This window comes from Herpailurus yagouaroundi, unplaced genomic scaffold (genome assembly GCF_014898765.1).
Source record: "Herpailurus yagouaroundi ecotype Mexico unplaced genomic scaffold, PumYag 140, whole genome shotgun sequence".
In the NCBI taxonomy this organism is placed as follows: domain Eukaryota; kingdom Metazoa; phylum Chordata; class Mammalia; order Carnivora; family Felidae; genus Herpailurus; species Herpailurus yagouaroundi.
In genome coordinates, this window is record NW_024412395.1 from 40,520,811 (window position 1) to 40,542,637 (window position 21,827).

At 37.8% G+C, this 21,827-nt stretch overlaps 1 protein-coding gene across 12 annotated transcripts in view; it reads left to right on the forward strand.

The window, feature by feature from the left end:
- Positions 1–21,827, forward strand: part of PKP4 (plakophilin 4) — a 241,099-nt gene that overhangs the window by 117,742 nt on the left and 101,530 nt on the right. For 11 of the 12 annotated variants that reach the window (XM_040475139.1, XM_040475145.1, XM_040475142.1 and 8 more), the window contains exon 3: positions 17,390–17,502. The exons of the other annotated variant lie outside the window; for it this stretch is intronic. In XM_040475139.1, coding sequence (XP_040331073.1) covers positions 17,390–17,502 — 113 coding nt within the window. The remainder of the gene's footprint in view (positions 1–17,389; positions 17,503–21,827) is intronic. 12 annotated transcript variants of the gene reach the window in all.

Here is a 21,827-nt window from a genome sequence, read left to right on the forward strand (position 1 = left end):
AGTACGGGTTTATTTTGACATTTCAACTTGAATATTTTAATCCAGTTTCTAACTGTCATGAACAGAAACTTGATGTCAGATTTTGTCTGTTCTGCTCCTGTGACCCCCACAAAGACCTCTGGGGGGGGGGGTCCAATTGTGAAGTTCATGCACTCATATTCTCTCTTTTTCTCCTTTCCTCTCCTCCCTTCTTTCTCACTTCCTTTCTGCCCACCACAGTGCCTGGCACATAGTAGGCACTCGAATGAATGAATATGAATGAATGAATATTTAGCCAAGTCAGTCTTTGAAATTACAGAAAGAAAGGTCATAATACTAGTTTATCCTTGTAGATAAAGCCTTTCACTACTGAATTTTGTGGAGGTTGGTTGCAGAATTTGGCCTAAGTTTTATATAGAATTTTGGGTTTTTAAAAATGTATAGAAGCAATCCATGTGTATGTATGGATTGTATAATGATGAATGTATAAACAAAAGGTGGTATATACATAGGATAGAACATTATTCAACCTTGAATAGAAAAGAAATTGTGACACCTGCCACAACATAGATGAACTTTGAAAACATTGTGTTAAATGAAATAAGTCAGTCACAAAAGAACAAATACTGTACAATTCCACTTATGTGAGATACCTAGAGTGGTCAAATTCATGGAGACAGAAAATAAAGTGATGGTTGTCAGGGGCTGGTTGAAGGGAAGAGTTAGGAATTATTATTTAATGGGCACAGTTTCAGTTTGGGAAGATAAAGTTCAGGATATGGATGGGGGTGATGGTTACACTGCATTGTGAATGTACTTAATGCCACTGGACTCCACACTTTGAAATTGTTAAAATGGTAAATTTTACATTATGTATATTTTATCACAATAAAAAAGACTAATATAAACGATCAGCTATCATTTAAAAAACATTTCTACTTAGAATACCTATCAATTATGTAATATAATAAAATGACTACCCTTTCAAACTAACAGTTTTAGTTTATCAAATGAAAAATTTACCATTTGGTATGCAGTACCTAAGTGTTTTGGCCCTAAAATTATTTAAAATTTAACGTTAAGTGTAGCATCCTCTTTTGTGTTTTGTTTCCACAAAGTATGTTGATGTATAGAATTTTTAAGAAAGATTGTATAAATTTGATTTTTTGGTTATACTGGGCATCAGTTGCTCTTTTCTTCCTTACTTGTTAGCAGTTTATGGAAGAAAATTAACCATAGATCAAGCTGAGATGCACCTTTCTAAAGGTACCAATTCTTTCTTAAAGAGTCCTGAGGAGTTTCAAGAGAAATGCATACAGTGGAATCCATCAGATCAGTAATTCATTATATAGCATGTGTTTTCAAGTAAGATAGTTATTACTGTTGTCATGTATTTCATGCCCTTCATGAAAACTAATTCTTAAAACATTGTCTTCTTTAGTAAGCCAGAATTGGAACATTTAACTAATTGTAAAAATTAGCAAAAAACTTTGTGTGGTTTTACATGAATAAACACCTCTTATTCTATTTCATTTATAAAAATTAATAACAGAAATGAAAGTGCAAGTTAAAAGAAATTCATCAAAAGTGTATAAAATTACAAAAAAGTGTGTCCATATATATAAGTATATATAAAGTATATATATAAATATATCTATATGTATAAAGAGTATAAAAGTAAGCCATCGTACAAATGGAGAATTCTTTTTCCCAAACTGTTAAAACTTTCCCCCAAATTAAGTTTCCTGAGTACATGTCAAGAAAAATTTTTTTGCATACTCCAATTGTTTTTAAAAACAACTGCCTGGCTCTGCTTTCCTTTCTTGGAAATGATTCCACGTTAATGCATGTGGATTTACTTCAGTCCTCTGTAGTGACTGCGTGCGGTCCTGTTACATAGTTGTATGTAATATGTTGAATCAGTCCCTCGTTGATGGATGTTGCATTATTTCCAGTTTTATTTGGTCAGTTTTGTGTACCTTCCCAAGTATATTCAGAGTCGCAGCCTTTGAACTGGTGGGCCAATGGGTAGGCACATTGTTTATGTTGTTAAATTGCTGTCCAGGAGTTTGCACCAATGCACATTCTCAAAGCAACTTTCCTCCACAGCCTTCCCATTGCTGCGTACTATGCAATCTGGTAAGTCCTCTTCCTTATGGTTAGGGGCCTCTGTAGATCACTGGACTATTACTGAACCCCTTAAACTATTTTAATAGCTTCAGAAAAGCAAAAATATCTCTTCTCCTCTCAATCAGAATACCATTTTCTAGGAATTGGATTGTTTCTTAAGCAGGATCTGTCCTGATAGTGCTCAAATAATACTTCATTTCTTTAGCCCTCTTATTCTTTTCTTTAATTTTCTGAATTAGATTGTAATTAAAGAAGTCATATGCTAGTTTTAAAAACTGAAACAATATAAAGAGATTAGATAAAAATGTAAATAGTATCTCAGTCCTTTTTCTGAATCCTACCTCCTGAAATAACCAATCTTACCTACATTTCTATCAGTTTTCTCCATGTTCAAACTCAGGATTTTTTATCTTATTATTTTATTGTGTTTTACTCAGCTTTCCAAATGGTGTTTTCCCTTAATCATAGATAGCCATTTTGAGGCAGCAGATAAAGGTTCAGCTTATTCCTTTTAATAACTATTCCTTTTAATAGTAGTTATTACATGAGTGTGGAGATTCTATAGTTTGTTAAAATACCGCTATGTAGATCAACATTCAAATTCTTTCTAACAATGCTGCACTTAATATTTCATATATATGGTTGCTTTTATTTCTGTAGAATAAGTATCCAAAAGTGGAATTGTGAGGTCATAGGGAATATTTATTTTTAATTTTAATACATGTTATCAGGTTGTTTTCCAAAAGGGTTACAACAAATGACACTAATGTGTATAGTATGCTCCTCCTTTGCTGGCTCCTCTCCAGACCTGGATGTTACCACTGTTAAAATGTTGGCTAATACGATGAAAATGGCATCTCATCGTTACTTGATTTTCTTTCTCCCTACAAATGAAATTGAGCAATTTTTTCTGATATTTTAATTAGCATTTATATTTGACCTTTGACCACTTGTTTTGTTTGATACTCTTTGCTCATTTTACTATGTTTTTGTAAAATTGGTTTATATGAGATTTTAAATGTCTATTATGTTACAAATATTTCGCTTTTCTGGTCATTTGACTTTGCATGTCTTTTGGCAGATGAATGTTTGTTTTTATGTAGTTAAATATGGCTGTCTTATCCCTTACAATTTCGGGATTTCTTATCTTAGGGATGTCTCTGTCATCCTAAGGTTATAGACATATTCTCTTAGTTCATCTTTTCACATATTTGGGGTTTTTTTCTACATTGATTATAGAACGTGTGTGTGTGGATGTGTGGTGTGGCTTGAGATACTAATCTAACTTCGTTTTCTTTAATTATACCAGGAGTTCTTTTCTCATTGAATGAAATTCTACCTTTGTCATAATTAGTAAGTTCCCATATATACCGGCATCTGGCTCTTTAATTCTTATTATATTCCAGGGCTTTATTTGATTTGGGAAGAAAGTTTTGAAGCAGTAAAATCTATTACAGTTCTAAATATAACCTTCAGGAATAGAAAATGAGACCTCAGTGTTTTTAGCTTCCTGTAATGGCAGGAGCAAGAATTTAGAATTCCATTCCTAGCTCTTCACTTACTAATTATGTGACCTTGAACAGGTCATTTATTTTTCCTCTCCCACCCTAAGATTGCTCAACTCCATGGCCTGTACTAAGGATTAGAGAAAATATATGTAGAGTGCCAGACCCACAGTTGGCATTCACTCATTGGTGCCCACTTTTATTATCAGTGTTATGATTTAGCAAGAAATAAGAAAATAAGACATTTAATATCAGATTGTACCTGTTCTAAACATAAGCAGATATATTTCTTGATGAATATATATTATATGTAAGAGAAAAAGAATTCTAAATGTAATTTAAAGATTCTTTTCAGTGCACCTGGCTAGCTCAGTGGGTAGAGCATGTGGGTCTTGATCTTGGAGTCATGAGTTCAAGCCCTACATTGGGCATGGAGCCTACTTAAAAATATTTTAAAAATTAAAATAGAGATTCTTTCAGACAGATGTATTAATCTGGACAATAAAAATAGCATGTTCAAACCTGACACTTTTGTTTTTCTAAAAATGTCTCTTTTTTATCTTTTGTTTTTCCTTTTTTTCTAATAAAAGTCATATAGATCACACAAGTAAAAAGCAACAGCATATTGTCTGCTCTTTTAGATAAGTGGAGGAAATATAACTACTAAGAGTAACAAAGAGGAAATGAAAATTGCTCTTATGGATAGCTAACCGGTGGAAGGAGCAGGATGTCAGAGGAGAAAGGAGAGGCAGAGACAGACAGACGTTATGGAACAACACAGAGTGGCACACAGTGGACCTGAAGACTTCAGTGGGTGGGAGTTTGGATGCAGACGTACTGAAGTTGGACTCAGCCTATTGCTAGACATGCCCCAGTTCTGTCCTCAGGCTTTAGTGCTCTTTGTAGTTAGATATATCCTATGGTTATCAATAATACATTGATTGTCTTAACCTTATTTCTCAAGAATCCCAGGACAATTTCTGGAGGTTTAGAAAGGAAAGATAATGTTAACGGAGCCATAAAGATAAAATGTAAAATTAAGGAGTTCAGAAGACAAAAAAAGTTGAACACCTCATACCTCTTGAGCCAGGTAACAAGCCTTCACAAGGAACCATTTAATTGTCTAGGGCCCAACTGATCAATGTACATTCCAGTTCTGCTAATTCCCCATACACTGTAGCCATAAAATATCTGCAAAACAGAACAACTATAAACTAAGTTTAGTAATTAAAAAAGGACCGTCACAAGAAAAGGTCTACCTGTACTGTTGGGTATTTGTTTCCTTTCCCCATTACGTTTCATTAAGTTACTAACCAAATCTTAAATTAATCATTTTTTAAATTAGACTTATTCCCTAGTGCTATTTATTAGACCTACTGAAGAAAGGAAGATTAAATTTAGGCTTGATTTTGTTTCTGCTACCATTTTTATGGTTTATGCTATGCTTATACTAACTAGTCCACATGGAGGAAGTGGAAGATTGGTCATTTATTCTTCCCACTTTTCCATTTCAGCAAATAATGATTTATTTGCATTATCATCATCTACTGTGCAGTCAATTAACTCTCAAATAAGCATCTAACATTACGTGACATGCATCATTGATCTCACTAATTTTGAAATATTTATATACTAGAAAACCAGATAAATTGTTAAGTCACTTATTTCATAATTTCTTAATGAATTTTAAAGTAATGAGTAATAAAATTTTCAAGGTATTACATTTTAAAGAAAAACTTCCTTATGTTTTTGACATTTAATTCTTTTAACTTATTTTTTATTTTTTTAAATTTACATCCAAATTAGTTAGCACATAGTTTAACAATGATTTCAGGAGTAGATTCCTTAGTGCCCCTTACCCATTTAGCCCATCCCCCCTCCCACATCCCCTCCCCTAACCCTCAGTTTGTTCTCCATATTTATGAGTCTCCTCTTTTTTGTCCCCCCTCCCTGTTCTTACATTATTTTTGCTTCCCCTTCCCTTATGTTCGTCTGTTTTGTCTCTTAAAGTCCTCATATGAGTGAAGTCATATGATACTTCTCTTTCTCTAATTTTGCTTGCATAATACCCTCCAGTTCCATCCACGTAGTTGCAAATGGCAAGATTTCATTCTTTTTGATTGCCAAGTAATACTCCAATATATATATATGTGTGTGTGTGTGCGTGCGCGCGCGCACACACACACCACAACTTCTTCATCCATCAGTGGACATTTGGGCTCTTTCCATACTTTGGCTATTGTTGATAGTGCTGCTATAAACATCAGGGTGCATGTGTCCCTTCGAAACAGCACACCTGTATCCCGTGGATAAATGCCTAGTAGTGCAGTTGCTGGGTTGTAGGGTAGTTCTATTTTTAGTTTTTTGAGGAACCTCCATACCGTTTTCCAGAGTGGCTTCACCAGCTTACATTCCCACCAACAATGCAAAAGAGATCCTCTTTCTCCGTATCCTCGCCAACATCTGTTGTTGCCTGAGTTGTTAATGTTAGCCATTCTGACAGGTGTGAGTTGGTATCTCGTTGTGGTTTTGATTTATATTTCCCTGATGATGAGTGATGTTGAGCATTTTTTCATATGTTGGTTGGCCATCTGGATGTCTTCTTTGGAGAAGTTTGACATTCAATTCTACCAGAGAACTACCTTATTAGAGAAACGACAGCAGCAGTTATTGACAACTGCAACTGATACTGGCTCAGGTGTCCATTTTCTGTGTTGTAGTCCTTCCTCCATATTTCCTTTACTACTAGGACTTCTTCACGTATATGTATTTTTAAGCATTAGTAAAACCTCAACTAAAAGAAGACAACTAGAATTATTTCTATTTACACACACACACATTCATTCTGCCTTTTTTTAGGGGAGAAAGTAAATGAAAATAAAACAAGGCATTGCTAGTTCAGTGACTTAAAAGATCAGTAGACTGGTGGGCAGGATTTTAAAAATGGCATGTTGCCACTGGGAAACTCCTCATTTTCTCTGAGGCAGAGCATGAAGCCTGAGAGATCAGAGAATTCAGCAGGTGGAAACAGGTGTAAGTAGGGGCTCCTGGATGGCCCAGTGGGTTAAGTGGCCAACTTCGGCTCAGGTCATGATCTCACTGTTGGTGAGTTCCAACCCCACACCTGGCTCTGCGCTGACAGCGAGGAGACTGCTTGGGAATTCTCTCTCTGCCCTTCCCCCACTTTCTCTCTTTCTTTCTTTCCAAAAACCAGGTATAAGTAATTGTGAGGGAGGGGGTAAGCGGTGGCATGGACTAAGTCATACTAATGGCTATAAACCACCATGTCACTGAAATTATGCACACATTGTTTTAAAAAATAAAAACTTATTTTACCCATGTCACCATGAATAATAGGAAATTCCTGATAGAACTAATTTGTTAACAGAGCAATCAACAAAATTGTGGGAAACGAGATTCTAGTCCCAGGTCTGCCTCCACATCTCCCTTTGACTTTAAATAAAAGTAGAACATTAATTTGCACCATTGATTACCTGCATTGCAAGGATATGATCATTATTACATCTGAAATGTTTTAAGACCCTAAAAAAGGATCAGCCATAATATATTATGCCTTTCTCTGGTACAAATACTCAAGAATCAGTTTAAAAATTTATGCAATCAATTATAACATACAAATAAAATATGCTATATAAAATTCACCCTGAATGAATTAGCAGGGTTTTATTGTTTTGCTTTTGCAGGGAGCTAGAAGGATGCTGAGATTAATGAAATAGAGTCCAGCTTAGTATTGAGTACATGTAGTGGGCCAAGCTCTTTGCCCAAGGGCTAAATAAAGGACTGTAGGTGTTCATGGAAAGGTAATATTTCAGGTGGATGGAACAACATGAGAAAAAGCTTTGAGTGGTGTGCATAGAAAACCATAAATAGTTCAGTTTAGGTGCCTGAAGGAGAGTGACAGGAAACCAAGAAAAGGTATTTGGGGAGGCACACACACTACCTTGGGTCTTAAAAAGCAGCTGAGCTGACTTCATAAGTTCTATTGTGGATGGGGTAGGAAGGGCATGATGCACAATGGTTAGCACTACGCAGAATCAGGCTGATGTGATTTCAAATCCTGGCTTTGAATTACCTTAGGCAAGTCATCCCTGTATGGAGTGAGGGTAACCCTGACTTCCTTGCTGGTTGATTGGGGGAGTTAACCAAGTAGTGCATTTACAGCACTTAGCAGAGAGCCTGCAGCCCAGAGAGCCGCCAGTATAGGATAGAAATTATTGATTAGAATTGTGCCTTTGACAGACATGGCTGGAAGAAACGTGAAAGCAGAGGCAAGGTCCCTGACTACCCCGGTGGGGAAAGATTGAGGGAGGGGTACTGCAGTAGTCCAAAGTTAATGTGAGCCTGAATTAGGGGAAATGACAGGAATGGTGAGGAAGGGAATGTATTCAGTCCATGTTAGAGAGCTAGGGCAACCGATTTCGGAAAGCATTTACCGTGAGAGGTGTGGGGAGTAAGAGAAAGGAGGGAAATGGTGAAAACACTTGCAGTTTGAGCCTGGGTGAGAAGGAAAGGGTGACTTCATTAGCATGCTAGTCCTTGAACTTCTGCATGCACAAGAATCTCCTGGAGGACTTGTTCAAGCACAGGTGGCTGGACTCCACCTCTTCTGATTTAAAGAAGTTTCCAGGTAGAGTTGACGCTAATGCTGCTGATTCAGGGCAAACACTTTGAAAACCATGGCAGTGGAGAAATAGTAAACACAGGAGAAAGGGGGAGGTGTAGCAGGGTGGAGGATGTGTCTGCTGGTACAGCCACTTAGCCAAACATTGGATCTGATGAGAGATAATTTGTATATCACAGGTGTAGATGGACCTGTGTTCTGGTCAGATTGCCAGGTGAGAGACTGAAGAAGAACCACTGGCAAGGAGTTACCATTAAGGGGACAGTTTTTTAAAAGCAATCAGTGGTACTATAAAAATGCTTGGACTTTTACCTGTTTACCTTGATGTTGTCATCTGCATCTGGTTCTAGGCAAAACGCTTTCCTCGTATGTTGTATTGAATACCTTTCTCCCTTTATTTTTACTTCTAATAAAGGAGCTTTGGTGACAGAGTTACAGATAAGAGCCTGAGCTTTAGAATAAAAATTTAGAGCATCTGGTAAACTTCCCCTGCTTTCTCTCTGCTTCATTAAAACTGAAAGCTAAGAGATGAAAGCTAGAAGCTGGTATAATCCTGTGTGGTTTGATAGGAGGATAAAACAATAAGATCTTAACATTGCTCATCCTTCTTGGAATGTTAGCTAGTATAACAAAAAATCAGGCTGGTAATTGTATCTTGTATTTTCCTTTTATCTCAAACAATATCTAAATGAAAGAAGCTGTGGCTATATAGTGTAGGGTGGCTAGCCCTGCAGAGGTGCCCTAATCATTCATACCCTTCTTATCCTCAGAGTGGGAGGAGGTCAACAGTTTCCATTTGAAGGTTAACCCTTTGTGGTGCCCTGCCTTTTGTAAATCTTCTTTCTGGACAAAAGTAATTAAAATGTTGTTTTCCTTTATATGTTTCTAATGTAGAATACAGGTTAAATACCCCTTTCTTAAACCATCCCTAAATACAATAAATGAGCTTTATTTTTCAGTATTGCCTAAGTTGTGTTTTGCAAGACAGTATTGTTTCTTGAGATGTTAATAGTTGTTCCTTGAAAAAGTGTGCTTAGTCTCAGTAAATCAAAGTTGCTAGGTTATACAAAGGTAAGCTGATTTCCTATCAGTAGACGTCTTAGATCTTTTAAAATCTAAGTGTTGCCATGAATCCCCAAGAATTGGAATCTTCTTTTTGGGCAGCATTTCCCAAATCTAGTTGACCTGGAACCTCTTCCTGTCAGGGCATATTTTGTGGCACACTGATGTTCTCAGAACACAGTTTGAGAAAGTCAGTGTTAGATGTTTAAATCTTTTTAATTTTGAATTTCCTTTTGACAGGGAACTAGCCAGTACAGAAGAGATGGCCATGATATGCCTGGCACTTCTACAATTAATTATGGATGGTTTAGGGATTGCCAAGTAGACCTAATAATGAGTTGTAAGGTTGGGTTTTTTTTTTTTTTTTTTAATTTTTTTTTTTTTTCAACGTTTATTTATTTTTGGGACAGAGAGAGACAGAGCATGAACGGGGAAGGGGCAGAGAGAGAGGGAGACACAGAATCGGAAACAGGCTCCAGGCTCTGAGCCATCAGCCCAGAGCCTGACGTGGGGCTCAAACTCACGGACCGCGAGATCATGACCTGGCTGAAGTCGGACGCTTAACCGACTGCGCCACCCAGGCGCCCCGGTTGGGTTTTTTTTTTTAATGTTTATTGATTTATTTTGAGAGAGAGAGCACACGCGTGTGCACATGCACGAATCCAGGAGGGGCAGAGAGAGAAAGAGAATCCCAAGCAGCCTCCACCCTGTCAGTGCAGAGCCTAACTTGGGGCTCCATCTCACGAACCGTGACATCATGACCTGAGCAGAAACCAAGAGTTGACGCTCAATTGACTGAGCCACCCAGGCGCCCCTGTCAGTTATTTAACCATGATAGGAAGTCAGCACATTTAATCTCCTTTACATTACTGACTGGTTATTTTGAGGCTGAGAAGTTCAAGAACCATTTGACAATATGGCTGCTTTGGTTTAGTACCAGCCTAGATTAAAGAATGGCATTTAGGATGTTTTTGAGGATTTCTTATTTGCTTTTAAGTAATCACTTTTAAAATGGATCCCTAGGCCTGGCTGAAGACCCCCAAAGATATGATCATGGCCATATTTGTTCATATTTTGAACATGAGGGGAAAAAAAATGCTATAGTGTGTATATCCTGAGAGCAGGACATATCCAGCACAAATTTCTGTACTTTAAAATTTTAACATATTATTATTTGGTGATAATTGGTCTCTTAGTGATATAAAACTCTTTCAGCATGCTAAGACAGAAATGTACATTTTGGGGGAAGGTTTTTAAGCAAAATGATTGAAATAAAAATGCTTTCTTGCTTAACCACTGATTGCATCATCACATAATAACCATGTATCAGTTTTTTGTTTTTTTTTTTTCCTTCAGCATAACCAGTACTCAGTACTTTCCTGCTGAGATTTATGGGCATGGAAAGACATGTTGACTCCTGGTGTGTTCCACGTGCTCTGCTGATGTGAAATGATTTTTAGTACACAGATGAACATCTTTAAAAATTACTATGTACTTGAGTTTATATTAGAATTGTAAAAAGCATTAAAAACCAGATTTTAATTATTTTAATGTCTGAGATACTGTGTTTTAAAAAACAAGTCAACTTAAAGAAAAATATTTACCAAAAAGGTAGTATAGGTCAAAGGGAAGGAGACAAAGATTAAGGAGTCCTGAGACCAAGTAGGTGCTTTCTAATGAGAAAGATTTGAACATTAAACTGAGAGGAAACTCTTCAGAGTCAGGAAAAAGAAGCAAATCCCAGAGGAGGCCAGAGGGCGTGGAGAGGCTAGGGATAGTCAGGAAGGGGCCACTCCCTCCACTCAGCCTGGAAGAGATTGAAGATTAGTTGAGTGTGGGGACAGGAATTTGAGGGCATCATGGCTAATGGCCTGCTGTGATGCCCACTGCTCTTTCTTGTCATTATCACAGCAGTAATAACTACTGTAGGTACCCCTGAAGCAGTAAATCAGATAGAATAACTAGAAGTAAATATAGATAGTAGTGATGGAAGTGGGCAACTCTAGTTGGATTGCATGAGCCTGAAAGCACAATGAGCTTTTGTACATATTTGGAGGAATCATGGTTTTTATCAATTAAGGGGGGAAAAAATGTACTAATATCAGGAATGTAAGAGGAAATGTAATTACTGATCCTACCAGCATGAGGACCACGAGGAATATTATAAACAACTTTACACTAGTAAGTAGAGGTAGTGAGGAGCCAAGACTTTTGGGTACTTCAGGTATGGACTGTGAAGAATGTATAGTGTTTGCCAGAGAGAGAGGTCAGCAAAAGCACTATTTTCAGGAAAGAACTACATTTCACATACAGTCTGTAGAGTCTTCTTAGTAACCCAGAGACGGAGAATATTCTGAGTAAATAATGAAGAGTTTATAAGGAGAGAATTTGTAAACTGGAGTAAGGCTTCCATAGGGCACAGTTAGAAAGGGTCAGGAGATCTGTCACCACAGGCCATCAGTGAGGATTTTAAAAAGGCCACAGGAAAATAAAGTATGCCCTGTTTTCAGTGCCCACACCAGAGTCCTTGAAGCTAAGGTGGAGCTCTTCCTGCTTATTAAAGGAGATGATAGTAGAAGGCTTCCTGGGGCTTCTGGAAACCAGAGGAAGTAGACAATCGCCTCGTGACTACATGTGCAGGATCTGTAGTGTTTCCGTTTGAAAGGAACACCGAATCACCAATTTAGGACCGAGGTGCCTGGGAGTTTAGGTAAAGAAAGGTAAACCTAAATAAGAAGGGAGAAAGATTTCACTCTCAGTGAGCAGCAGGAACAGGTGGGTGTGATAAAGAACCAAGTAGAAGTTTCAGCAATGGAAAATATTGTCATTAAAATAGATGAGATAAACCCTTAACAGGGCACATAGAGAAATAGCGAATTGAAAGTAATACTAGGGGCGCCTGGGTGGCGCAGTCGGTTATGCGTCCAACTTCAGCCAGGTCACGATCTCGCGGTCTGTGAGTTCGAGCCCCGCGTCGGGCTCTGGGCTGATGGCTCGGAGCCTGGAGCCTGTTTCCGATTCTGTGTCTCCCTCTCCCTCTGCCCCTCCCCCGTTCATGCTCTGTCTCTCTCTGTCCCAAAAATAAATAAAAAACGTTGAAAAAAAAAAAAAGTAATACTAAGAAATTTTCCCTGAATATAACTGAGAGAAATTAAGAGAAAATATGAAAAATCTGTTAAGACTCTTCATTCCTGACGTATACCCTAACCAGTCTTTTCCCTGAAGGAAACTAAATAAGCTGAGGAAAATATTTACATTGTTTTTTGTAAAAGCAGGACTAAGCTGGAAGGGAAGTAAAGAATCCACAGAAACCAAAACTAAAATGAAAGTGGGAATCTTAAGCTAAGTAAGTAGTAAGTAAAACTGGCTTTCACCTTGAAGGTACTTGCCAAACCTAGATGACCTTCAGCATGCCACTTGACAGCTACAAGCTACTTGTCAACTGAGGGATCCTTAAGGTGGGGAGTCAAATGGGAAGTCCCTTGCCCAAAGCCAAAACTTGACCAAACTACCTTAGTAGGTGGGTAATAAGACACCTGTCCCACACAAGAGGACGAGCATGGATATTGGAAGTAGGGAAAATTCTCCCCCCTGAGAATTCATGATACCTATGGTTTTCCAAATCTGAATGGCCAATAAACATATGAAAAGATGTTGGTTATCGGGGAAATACAAATTAAAACACATGCAAAGTAGCTGCCCATATTTATCAGATTATCAAAAAGGGAGGGGGGATTTAAGCCCCCAAATGCAAATTGATGCCCGGGAGAGAGAATGTGTAGAAACTCATACACTGCTGACTGGAATATAAATTGGTCATGTGACTATTAAACACCAAATTCAGGTGAATGGTTTCTTCTGAAGAGGGAGGAAAGGAGGGAGAGAAATAGGATCCATGAGAAAGAAACCAGGATTTCAATGTATCTGTAATATTTTATTTATCAAAAAACCTGAAGGAAATGTAGTAAAACATGAAGATTTGCTACAGCTGGGTCGGGTTCTCCAGATTTCACTGTGTTATTGTTTATACTTTTTCTGTACAAAGTGTCTCACAGAATTTAAAAATTAAGAGTGAGAGAAAATTTCTATCTTTATATAAAAGGAGGCCAAAAAACAATACTGTCTCAGGTCGGGTTCTCACGGAGATGGAGTTTGGGGCGCGGAGTATCTATTACAGATCAACACTTGGGGGCAGAGGGGAAGTTCAAATACTCAGCAGGCTGGCCCAGCCCCTGGGGAGCCCTGAAGCAAATCTGGGCTCCACCTTTATACTCCCACCTCAATCAGTGGTTGGCTGCAACCGCCCAGAAGGGCGTGCCCTTGGGCAAGGACCGTTCTCTGCCACTGAGGCACCCCTGAAGTGGCTGACAGCCAGGCAACAAGTCCTTCCTCAGGCTTCCTGCCCAGCTCTGTCCACCATATAAAGCATGAAAATGAAGTTTTTCTTCTATTCCCTTGGCTCACTCTCAGAGAATATTTATTGATGTATTTACCTGAGAGAGAGGAGGTAAACATAAAGAAAAGGTTTCAAACACATGTAGACTCCATTTTATAGCATATTAGTAGCCTTGACTTTCTGGGTTTGTTTATGGTCTTGTTTGCCAGAATTTAAGAGGAAACTGTCATATGCTAAATCATTGGCAAATGCTTTTAACATTGCTTTCCTTGTCTTCTCAAAGGAGAACAAATATAGGGTCCCCTTATAATTCAGATGCCCAGTTTTGGATACTGATTTAAGTGTTACCCTCCACAATGTCAGTTTAGAGAATAAAATACAAAATTTTTAATTTGTAGGTGGTATCTCTGTGTAATCATATTAATGAGTGTTATTTTAGAAATGATCAAGTATATTTTTATATGACTGTAATAATAACTTCCTCATCAGGCAGGCTAAGAAGCTGGTAGAGACAGAACTGTCAAATATTTATATCCTCCTCACCCATCTTGGTGGCAATCCCTTATGGGTGTTCGATTTATATTCTGTAGGGGTAATATGAGTACTTTTGCAACAAGGCATATATTTTTGCTTGTAAATATTCACAGGTATTAGGTAACCTCTACAAATTTCATGTTTTATAGCTTCCTGATAATCTGTTTTCAGGGCTTTAATGACATCCTCCTAATGAGAAGTGTGAGCAAATACTGTGCAGAATGGTTTTGATAAAGGCAGCTGGTGATGTTCAATATTATAGGTCCATGGCCACTAGGGGTATAATGTGGACATTACTCAGTCTGTATGAAGGTTGAAGGAATTACCCAACTTTTAAATGAAGAATGTAGCTACTTCATGGGTACATAGGTTTAGCTAGCAACTCGACTACTGTAAATGGTTTTTGTAGGTGCTTCAGTCAAGATTTCTAGTTCAAAAAAAGAGACTGACATGGCTGATTATGCAGAAAAAGGCATTTAAATTAAGCCTTTGTGAATTCCCATATTTGTTGCAAGGCCTGGAGAACAAGCCTTGAGATTTAACTTCCAGAAACAGTATCTCGATCTGTACCACAAATTGGTTTAAAAAAAAAAAAAAAACCACTGACATTGCCACCTGGCATAAACATAGCAGTTTTGGGGGAGGTCATTTCTGTATTGGGAGCTTGACCTTGACACCTGTCGCAGAGGTTGCAGCAAGAAAGTGAAAGAGAGAGAAAATAAGCTTTGTGTTTTCTGATGTCAAAGTCTTACTTTCAGGGGCGCTTGGGTGGCTTGGTTGAGTGTCCACTCTTGATGATCTCATGGTTCGTGAGATCGAGCCCTGCATCAAGCTCCATGCTGACAGCATAGAGCCTGCTTGGGATTCTTCTCCTCTCCCTCTCCCTCTTCTTCTCCCTCTCCCTCTCTCTCTGTCAAAAATAAATAAAAATTTTTAAAAAATAAGTAAAAGTCTTAGTTTCAGCATCTGAGTCACAGTGTAACATCTTGGCAGAGCCAAAGTCACCCTCTCTGCTTCTGAGGGAAGGAATGATGGGACAGTAACTTCCAACTTTCTGCCTTGAAGTGGGAAATATCCCAACCATTTCCTTGAAAGAATGCTCAAAAGGTCATAGGCAACCTCAAACATGATAAAAATCCACTGAATTGGAATTTTCTTGTATGAATGAACATTTTTTTAATGTCGTAATGTGAAACATACTTCAATTCTACCCTGGTAACTTTTGGCCATCCCAAAATGAAGAAAACACTACAGCCCCCCATCCCTAGTAGCCACTGAACTCAGAACACAAAGTGAATGTGATGGCTCTGGGAATATTTTTTGGATTCACAGATGGTCCTTTCTGGCCCAGCTTGATACAAGCAACCAATCTTCTCGGATAAGAGGTATAATAAACAACTGAGTAAAATACTTGAAAGGATGCAAGTGTGTCACAAGAAATGTGCTGTTATTTAAGGGCAAAGAAAAACCAAGTATGAGATAGGTATAATACTATTTGTCCTTAAAATCAGTTATCTTAGCTTGATACTGAATGTTGTTATTATCTATCAGGTCTTTTGTTGCTAAGCTGACAGAGGCCTAGGAAATGTTGAGCAGATAGGTATCTTCCCACTTTGATCATGTTCTATAGCATTATTGAGCCAACTATTATTATTCATTCAGGCCCTGCCTTATATACCCACGCCAACTAGGCTCATTAGAAAAGTATTCTCCATATCACAAAGCAGTAAAGAGTTCAGGGACTGTAGTTTAAAAAATTGCTGTAAGAGTAGTTTGTAGAATTTACAAAGCCAGGGCTGTCAAGTAATAGCATGATTGCCTGAATCCAGGGGGCGCTAACACATTTTTCAGTTAAATTGTTTTAAATTTTTGCATGGCAAACAGATATGTACATATTTTCATAAATATTTAAGGTGGCTTTATTTCTGATTAGTTTCTAGTCTTAGGCTTCATATACCTGGTATTTTGAACTAGCAGTCATTGCCCAATTAAACTATTTTGAGTTCAGCATTTGCTTTGAGTAGACTTATAAGGAGATAATATGGCACAGGGGAGCTTGAGGTGTTATTGGAGATGTTATTTGTGGCTTAAAGCCTTTGGAGTACACTTGATTTGATCTATAGATGTTTTATAGCATGGCATGCTTCCTGTTTATTAAAATCTTGTCAAGGTAACAGTGAGATAAGCACAAATGAAATTAAAGCATCTTCTATGATAGAACTTCCTTGCCTTCATAATGCAGCATAGAATGAATAATATAATATCTGTAGAAAGTCTTTCCAAACTTCTAAATAGAGTTTTAAATTCCGTATTATGGTTCAGGCTTCATTATTTTCTGCCCTTCACACAGTGACACATGAATTCATTTGTAACAATAGAAAAATTTTCTTGCTTATATTGCAGATAAATATAGCAAGATTTTTTTCTGTGGGATTGGAATGATTTTTTTCCCTAACAATTAAAAGGCTCTGTATCAAACATGAAAAAGTGATTCTCATATGGGAATTTACATTTTTTCAATATAGAATGAAGGATATAAAAATTGCTTTTGAGGCTGAAGAGCTTACGTTGGTAGGTGGGCACCTGATGTAGATACATCAAGTAAGGACTCTGCAGACCTTACATTTAATATAGTACTGTAACAGAAATACTGTTTGCAAACCTCAATTAGAAGAACACACAAACCAGGGGTGTCTGGGTGGCTATGGTCGGTAAGTGTCCGACTCTGGATATCCGCTCAGGTCATGATCTCACGGTTGGTGATTTCAAGTTCTGAGTCGGGCTCTGTGCTAACAGCACTGAGCCTGCTTGGGGTTGTGTCTCTCTGCCCCTCCCCCATTGCTGTCTCTCAAAATAAACCTTTAAAACTGTTAACAACAACAAAAAGAACAAAAAAGGAGATAAATATCCACATGTTTCCCATTCCTAACAAAGGCTAACATTCTAGTGCCTTTAAATTTGAAACAGGTACAAATCAGTATGTTATCTAGGCCCACAATTCCCATCCAAAACTCTTAATTTCACAAAGCCACACTGTATACAGTGCTCTGTTATGGATATGTTCCTATGTTTCCTGTGACACACATTAATTCACATATCTGTCTTGGCACCTTATATACCTTTTATTTCCTTGAATCACAGGAGCTTCAGTTTCAACGACTCACCCGAGAACTGGAAGTGGAAAGGCAGATCGTTGCCAGTCAGCTAGAAAGATGTAGGCTTGGAGCAGAATCCCCGAGTATCGCCAGCACCAGGTACAGGGCTGATGGCTCTATCTTTTTACATGCCTTCAAGTTACATGCCTTATTAAGTTGTCCTGGATGCAGCAAATGATTCTGTTAGTGTTGTCACTGTTAACTTGCCTTTCTGAATTTGACACCAAAAATGTCAATTTATTCTAATTTGAGAAGCCTCTTGCAATATTGATTATCCTTCAGTCCTGTGCTTGAAGTGCTTTATGTGGCATTGGTAAGTTTCTGTAGCAAAAGCTAGTATGCTGCCTTTAGAAATTTGAGTTCTCATATGTAGATGCAGTTAATGCATGTTTGCACAGTTAATTACTAATTACTTGGTAAAGCTAATTGGCTTTGAAAGCCTGGCATTGATTTTTTCAAATAAGAAATATTTCTAAAGGATAACATTTAAGTAGCTTTTAAAAATGTCTCCAGTTGACCTTGAGGTTTTCTACAACTCTGTAAAACTGCTATAAAAAATAATTACCATATGAAATAATTTAGTGTATTCACATAATAAATTCAAAACCAGTATATTGCTGGAAAAAAAGCATGTTTAATCAGAATTACTGTTTTCTTTTTAAATAGCCTCTTAAGCTATGTAAAAACATCATTACTATAAAAAATTATTGCTATAAGAATGAAGTGGTGAAATCACTACTTATCCTATTTGTGGATTTCCTTCTTATTAATTACATATTCTAGTACAGCCTACCATAAAATAACTTCTGTTACTTACATTTTTAAGCTTGGTTTGTTTACTCTTGCATAGGAATGTACCCACAGTAACTTGTCTCTTAAGTTATTTCTAACATCATCATTGTTCTAGTTTTCAGTATCTTCTATTACTCATGGCCAAGAAATCCTTCTTGGTGAAAGAGTACTGCCTGTTGTTTCTCCTTTCAGGCTAATTGTTGCTATGGATTTAAAAAATATTAGGCTGATAAATTGTGTGCTTGTGAATTTTTTCATCTCTGACCCTTAACGTTTGTGTATATTGGTATGTTTAGTAAGACATAAAGCATACAAATAAGATTAATAAAAATTTTAAAATACAAATATAAAATTACATGTTCATATTTTACTTATCCAGACAGTTATTTTTATAGGAAGGGAAATTATAAGCAAGGTATAAAAATGTAAATCAAATATTTCTAACTCTGGCTTTGTGGTACTCAATGAAATAATTTTTCAAAGAAGCTAAAATTGTGAAAAATTAATTTTGACTCTATTCAGTATTTTTAAAAAGCCATCTGTATCTTTAGCACCAAAAAGAGCAATTCACAACCTCAGTAATACAGTATTGTATGTTTCCAAAATGTACAGGCCAACAGATTTTAAAATATATAATTTGATACTAACAGAATTTAATTCAACATTTAATGAATTCATTTAGGGCTTTTATTCTGGCAATGTAGCTAATTAAACTAACATAGAATTTCTCTTGATAAACCCCTAGAAATACTTGATACAACAATAAGCAAGTGAATACCTAGAGGAAATGGTAAAATAGAAAGGAAAATCCCCAGGTCCTAGAAATAAACTGAAAGCCAGAGCCAGAAGCAGTTGAGCTGTCTGTACAGGAGACCTAGAGACAGTCAAACCCCACCCCACTTCCATGTAAAAGCACTAGAGTCTTGGATTTAATACCCATTCAGGGACCCAAGAACGAGGCCTGGTATAATTTGAAGGTGGTACATGTGACCTTAAGATAGCTGCATTAAGCAGCCTATGACCATTTCCCAGCGCAGACTCCAAGCTTATACCGCATGTGGGTTTGGAGTCCAAGTGTAATTCTCCGCATTGTTCAGGAATCCCCAGCCGAGAAATTGACATCACTAAAGATGAGCTCACAGCCAGATATTATAAAACTTGAGTCAAAAAAAAACCTCAACAGTGAGTGAGAATCAACTGGCAGAAGAGTACAAGTTACAACTTCAAGAATATGCTATCATTGGAGAGAGTTTGATAGTGTGCATAGGACAACAGGTATAAAGATGTGCATTAGAGCATTGTTTGCAAAAGTGAAATAGGAGAAAGAACATAATTATCCATCAAGATGGAAATGGAAAATAAACTGTGGATGAGTAAATGCCAGAACAGTTAAAATAAAATAATTGGTTTACATGTATCAACATGGACATCTTTGTAAAACAGACTCTGACTGAAAACCACAAATTGCAAAAGAATAGATGTAAGAGTATATCATTATGAACATTTAAAAAAATATATGCAGCAGTACTATGAAATATTTAAACAGTATTTGATATTGTTTATGGATGTATGCATGTGTAGAAGTATAAAAAGTATTTTGGAATGACACCAATTTACGATAGTGGTATTTCTCAGAAAGAAGGGAGGAAGAAGCTCTCAGAAATTAGGCTTTAGCCAAATCTGTAACATGTTATTTAAAATTGCCATCTATAGGGGTGCCTGGGTGGCTCAGTCGGTTAAGCATCTGCCTTCGACTCAGGTCATGATCTTGCAGTTCATGAGTTCAAACCCTGCATCGGGCTCTGTGCTGACAGCTCAGAGCCCGGAGCCTGCTTCAGCTTCTCTGTCTCCCTCTCTCTCTGCCCCTCCCCTGCTCTCACTATGTCTCTCTCTCCTTCAAAAATAAATGAACATTAAAAAAATAAAATAAATTGCCATCTACAGCAAAATGACATAATATTAACATACGTTAAATAAGGGGGTGGGTATGTTCATGGCTGCACTTCAATTTTTAAAGTATTAAATAATTTTAAGATTATATGGTTGAATTAGCTTATTCCTAATTAGTTAGCTAATCTGTTAGTAAAAATACATTTTATAGTATTTACTCTCTGTGATTTTGGTGCTTTGTGTCTGAATCTCAGTGCCTAGTGTGGTGTGTGGCATGTCACTGGGTTCGGTCGGTGACTTTGGGGTAAGTGAATGGATCCTGCAGAAAGGGAAGCTGGTTTGACCAGAGGAAGGGGGAAAACATGCACAGAGGTATATAGGATTCCACACTGTGGTTATACTAGAGTGCCAGGAGGCTCCTGTGTCTAGGATGTGTCCTAAAAAGACCTGATGGCTTATGAAGTTGGGAGGGTAAAGCTGGCATTTGATCGTGGCGAACAAGGAAAGAGGGTGATGAGAATCTTAACCTTCATTAGGTCTATAAAGGAGACCTGTGGAAAGTTGTTTTTGGAGGTAAGTGTCCTGGCAGTGTAGGGCCTACATAGTTCAGAATGAAGAGAGACCAGACAACAGGACAGGAATCTGTTATGGAATTTTAGGGTTATGAGTAAGCCTGGTTTTGGCACTCAGCGAGATTGCTAAGAATCATAAGTGATCCATTTTGATTGCCCTACTCCAATCTCACGCTGGATTTTCATGTATTCCTGATGCCTCCCGTGTAATGCTAACCCTTCCCTACAACCTTTCCCAACTTTCTCCAGGAAAGTCACCTCTCTTCATCTGAACTCTTAACTGTGCCTTTGTCAGCTTTCCTGTGAGGTGGTAAGGCCCACCCTGTCCCCACAACCCTGGCACAGTACCTGGTGTTCAGCGGGCAGGCACTCAGACAAATGCTCATTGAATGAATAATGAAACTTAATGAAGCCCAATGTGTTTTAAGCTTATCAAGTTAAGGATGCTTTATCATGAGGTCATCTAGTTGGCATCTTTGGGTTTCTCTCTGCCCTTTTTCAGTGTGCTTTTCAGTGGACCTTGAGAAGCCTGTTGACATAATTACTTTGCTCTGTGACCACCAGGTTTACACACTAACAAGGAACCCATTAGAAAACAATGTTAGTGAGGAGAGCATAGGTTTTGGTCACTTGAGAGATCCCCTGTGTCTTCTAGTCCCCACCAGCTGTTCATCTCAGAGCAAGATTCTAAAGAAACACAGAAATTAGCTCTCAGACCCAAACCCTCTTTCCTGTCAGCCATTTCTGATTTGCTCAAAGGAAATTAAAAGTGGGACCACTGCTTATGGTCACAAAGTAGATTCAGGACATTCTTACATGAATCAAGTCAAGTAAGCAACATGGGGGATTTGACAACCATCTGTCTTTTATATCATTTTATTTAGATCCTGTGTCAGAGTTGGTAAGGTGACCGTAAGATTTTCTTATGTTTCCTGGTCCGAAGATGACATCTTAATAACTCAGAGGGAAACGAAAAGCATGTTTTTATTTACTTTTTCTGTTCGAAGCATTTGCCATTATTGGCCTCACCCTGTGAATAAGATGGAGGCAGTGGCATGAGGTCGTATTTAATAAATGGTTGTTCTGTTGTGCCAAATAGTACACTATGGAGTCCTCTCCCAGAGGAATGGCCCTCCAAACGAGCAGTTTGGTTTCCTTACACTTGCAGTA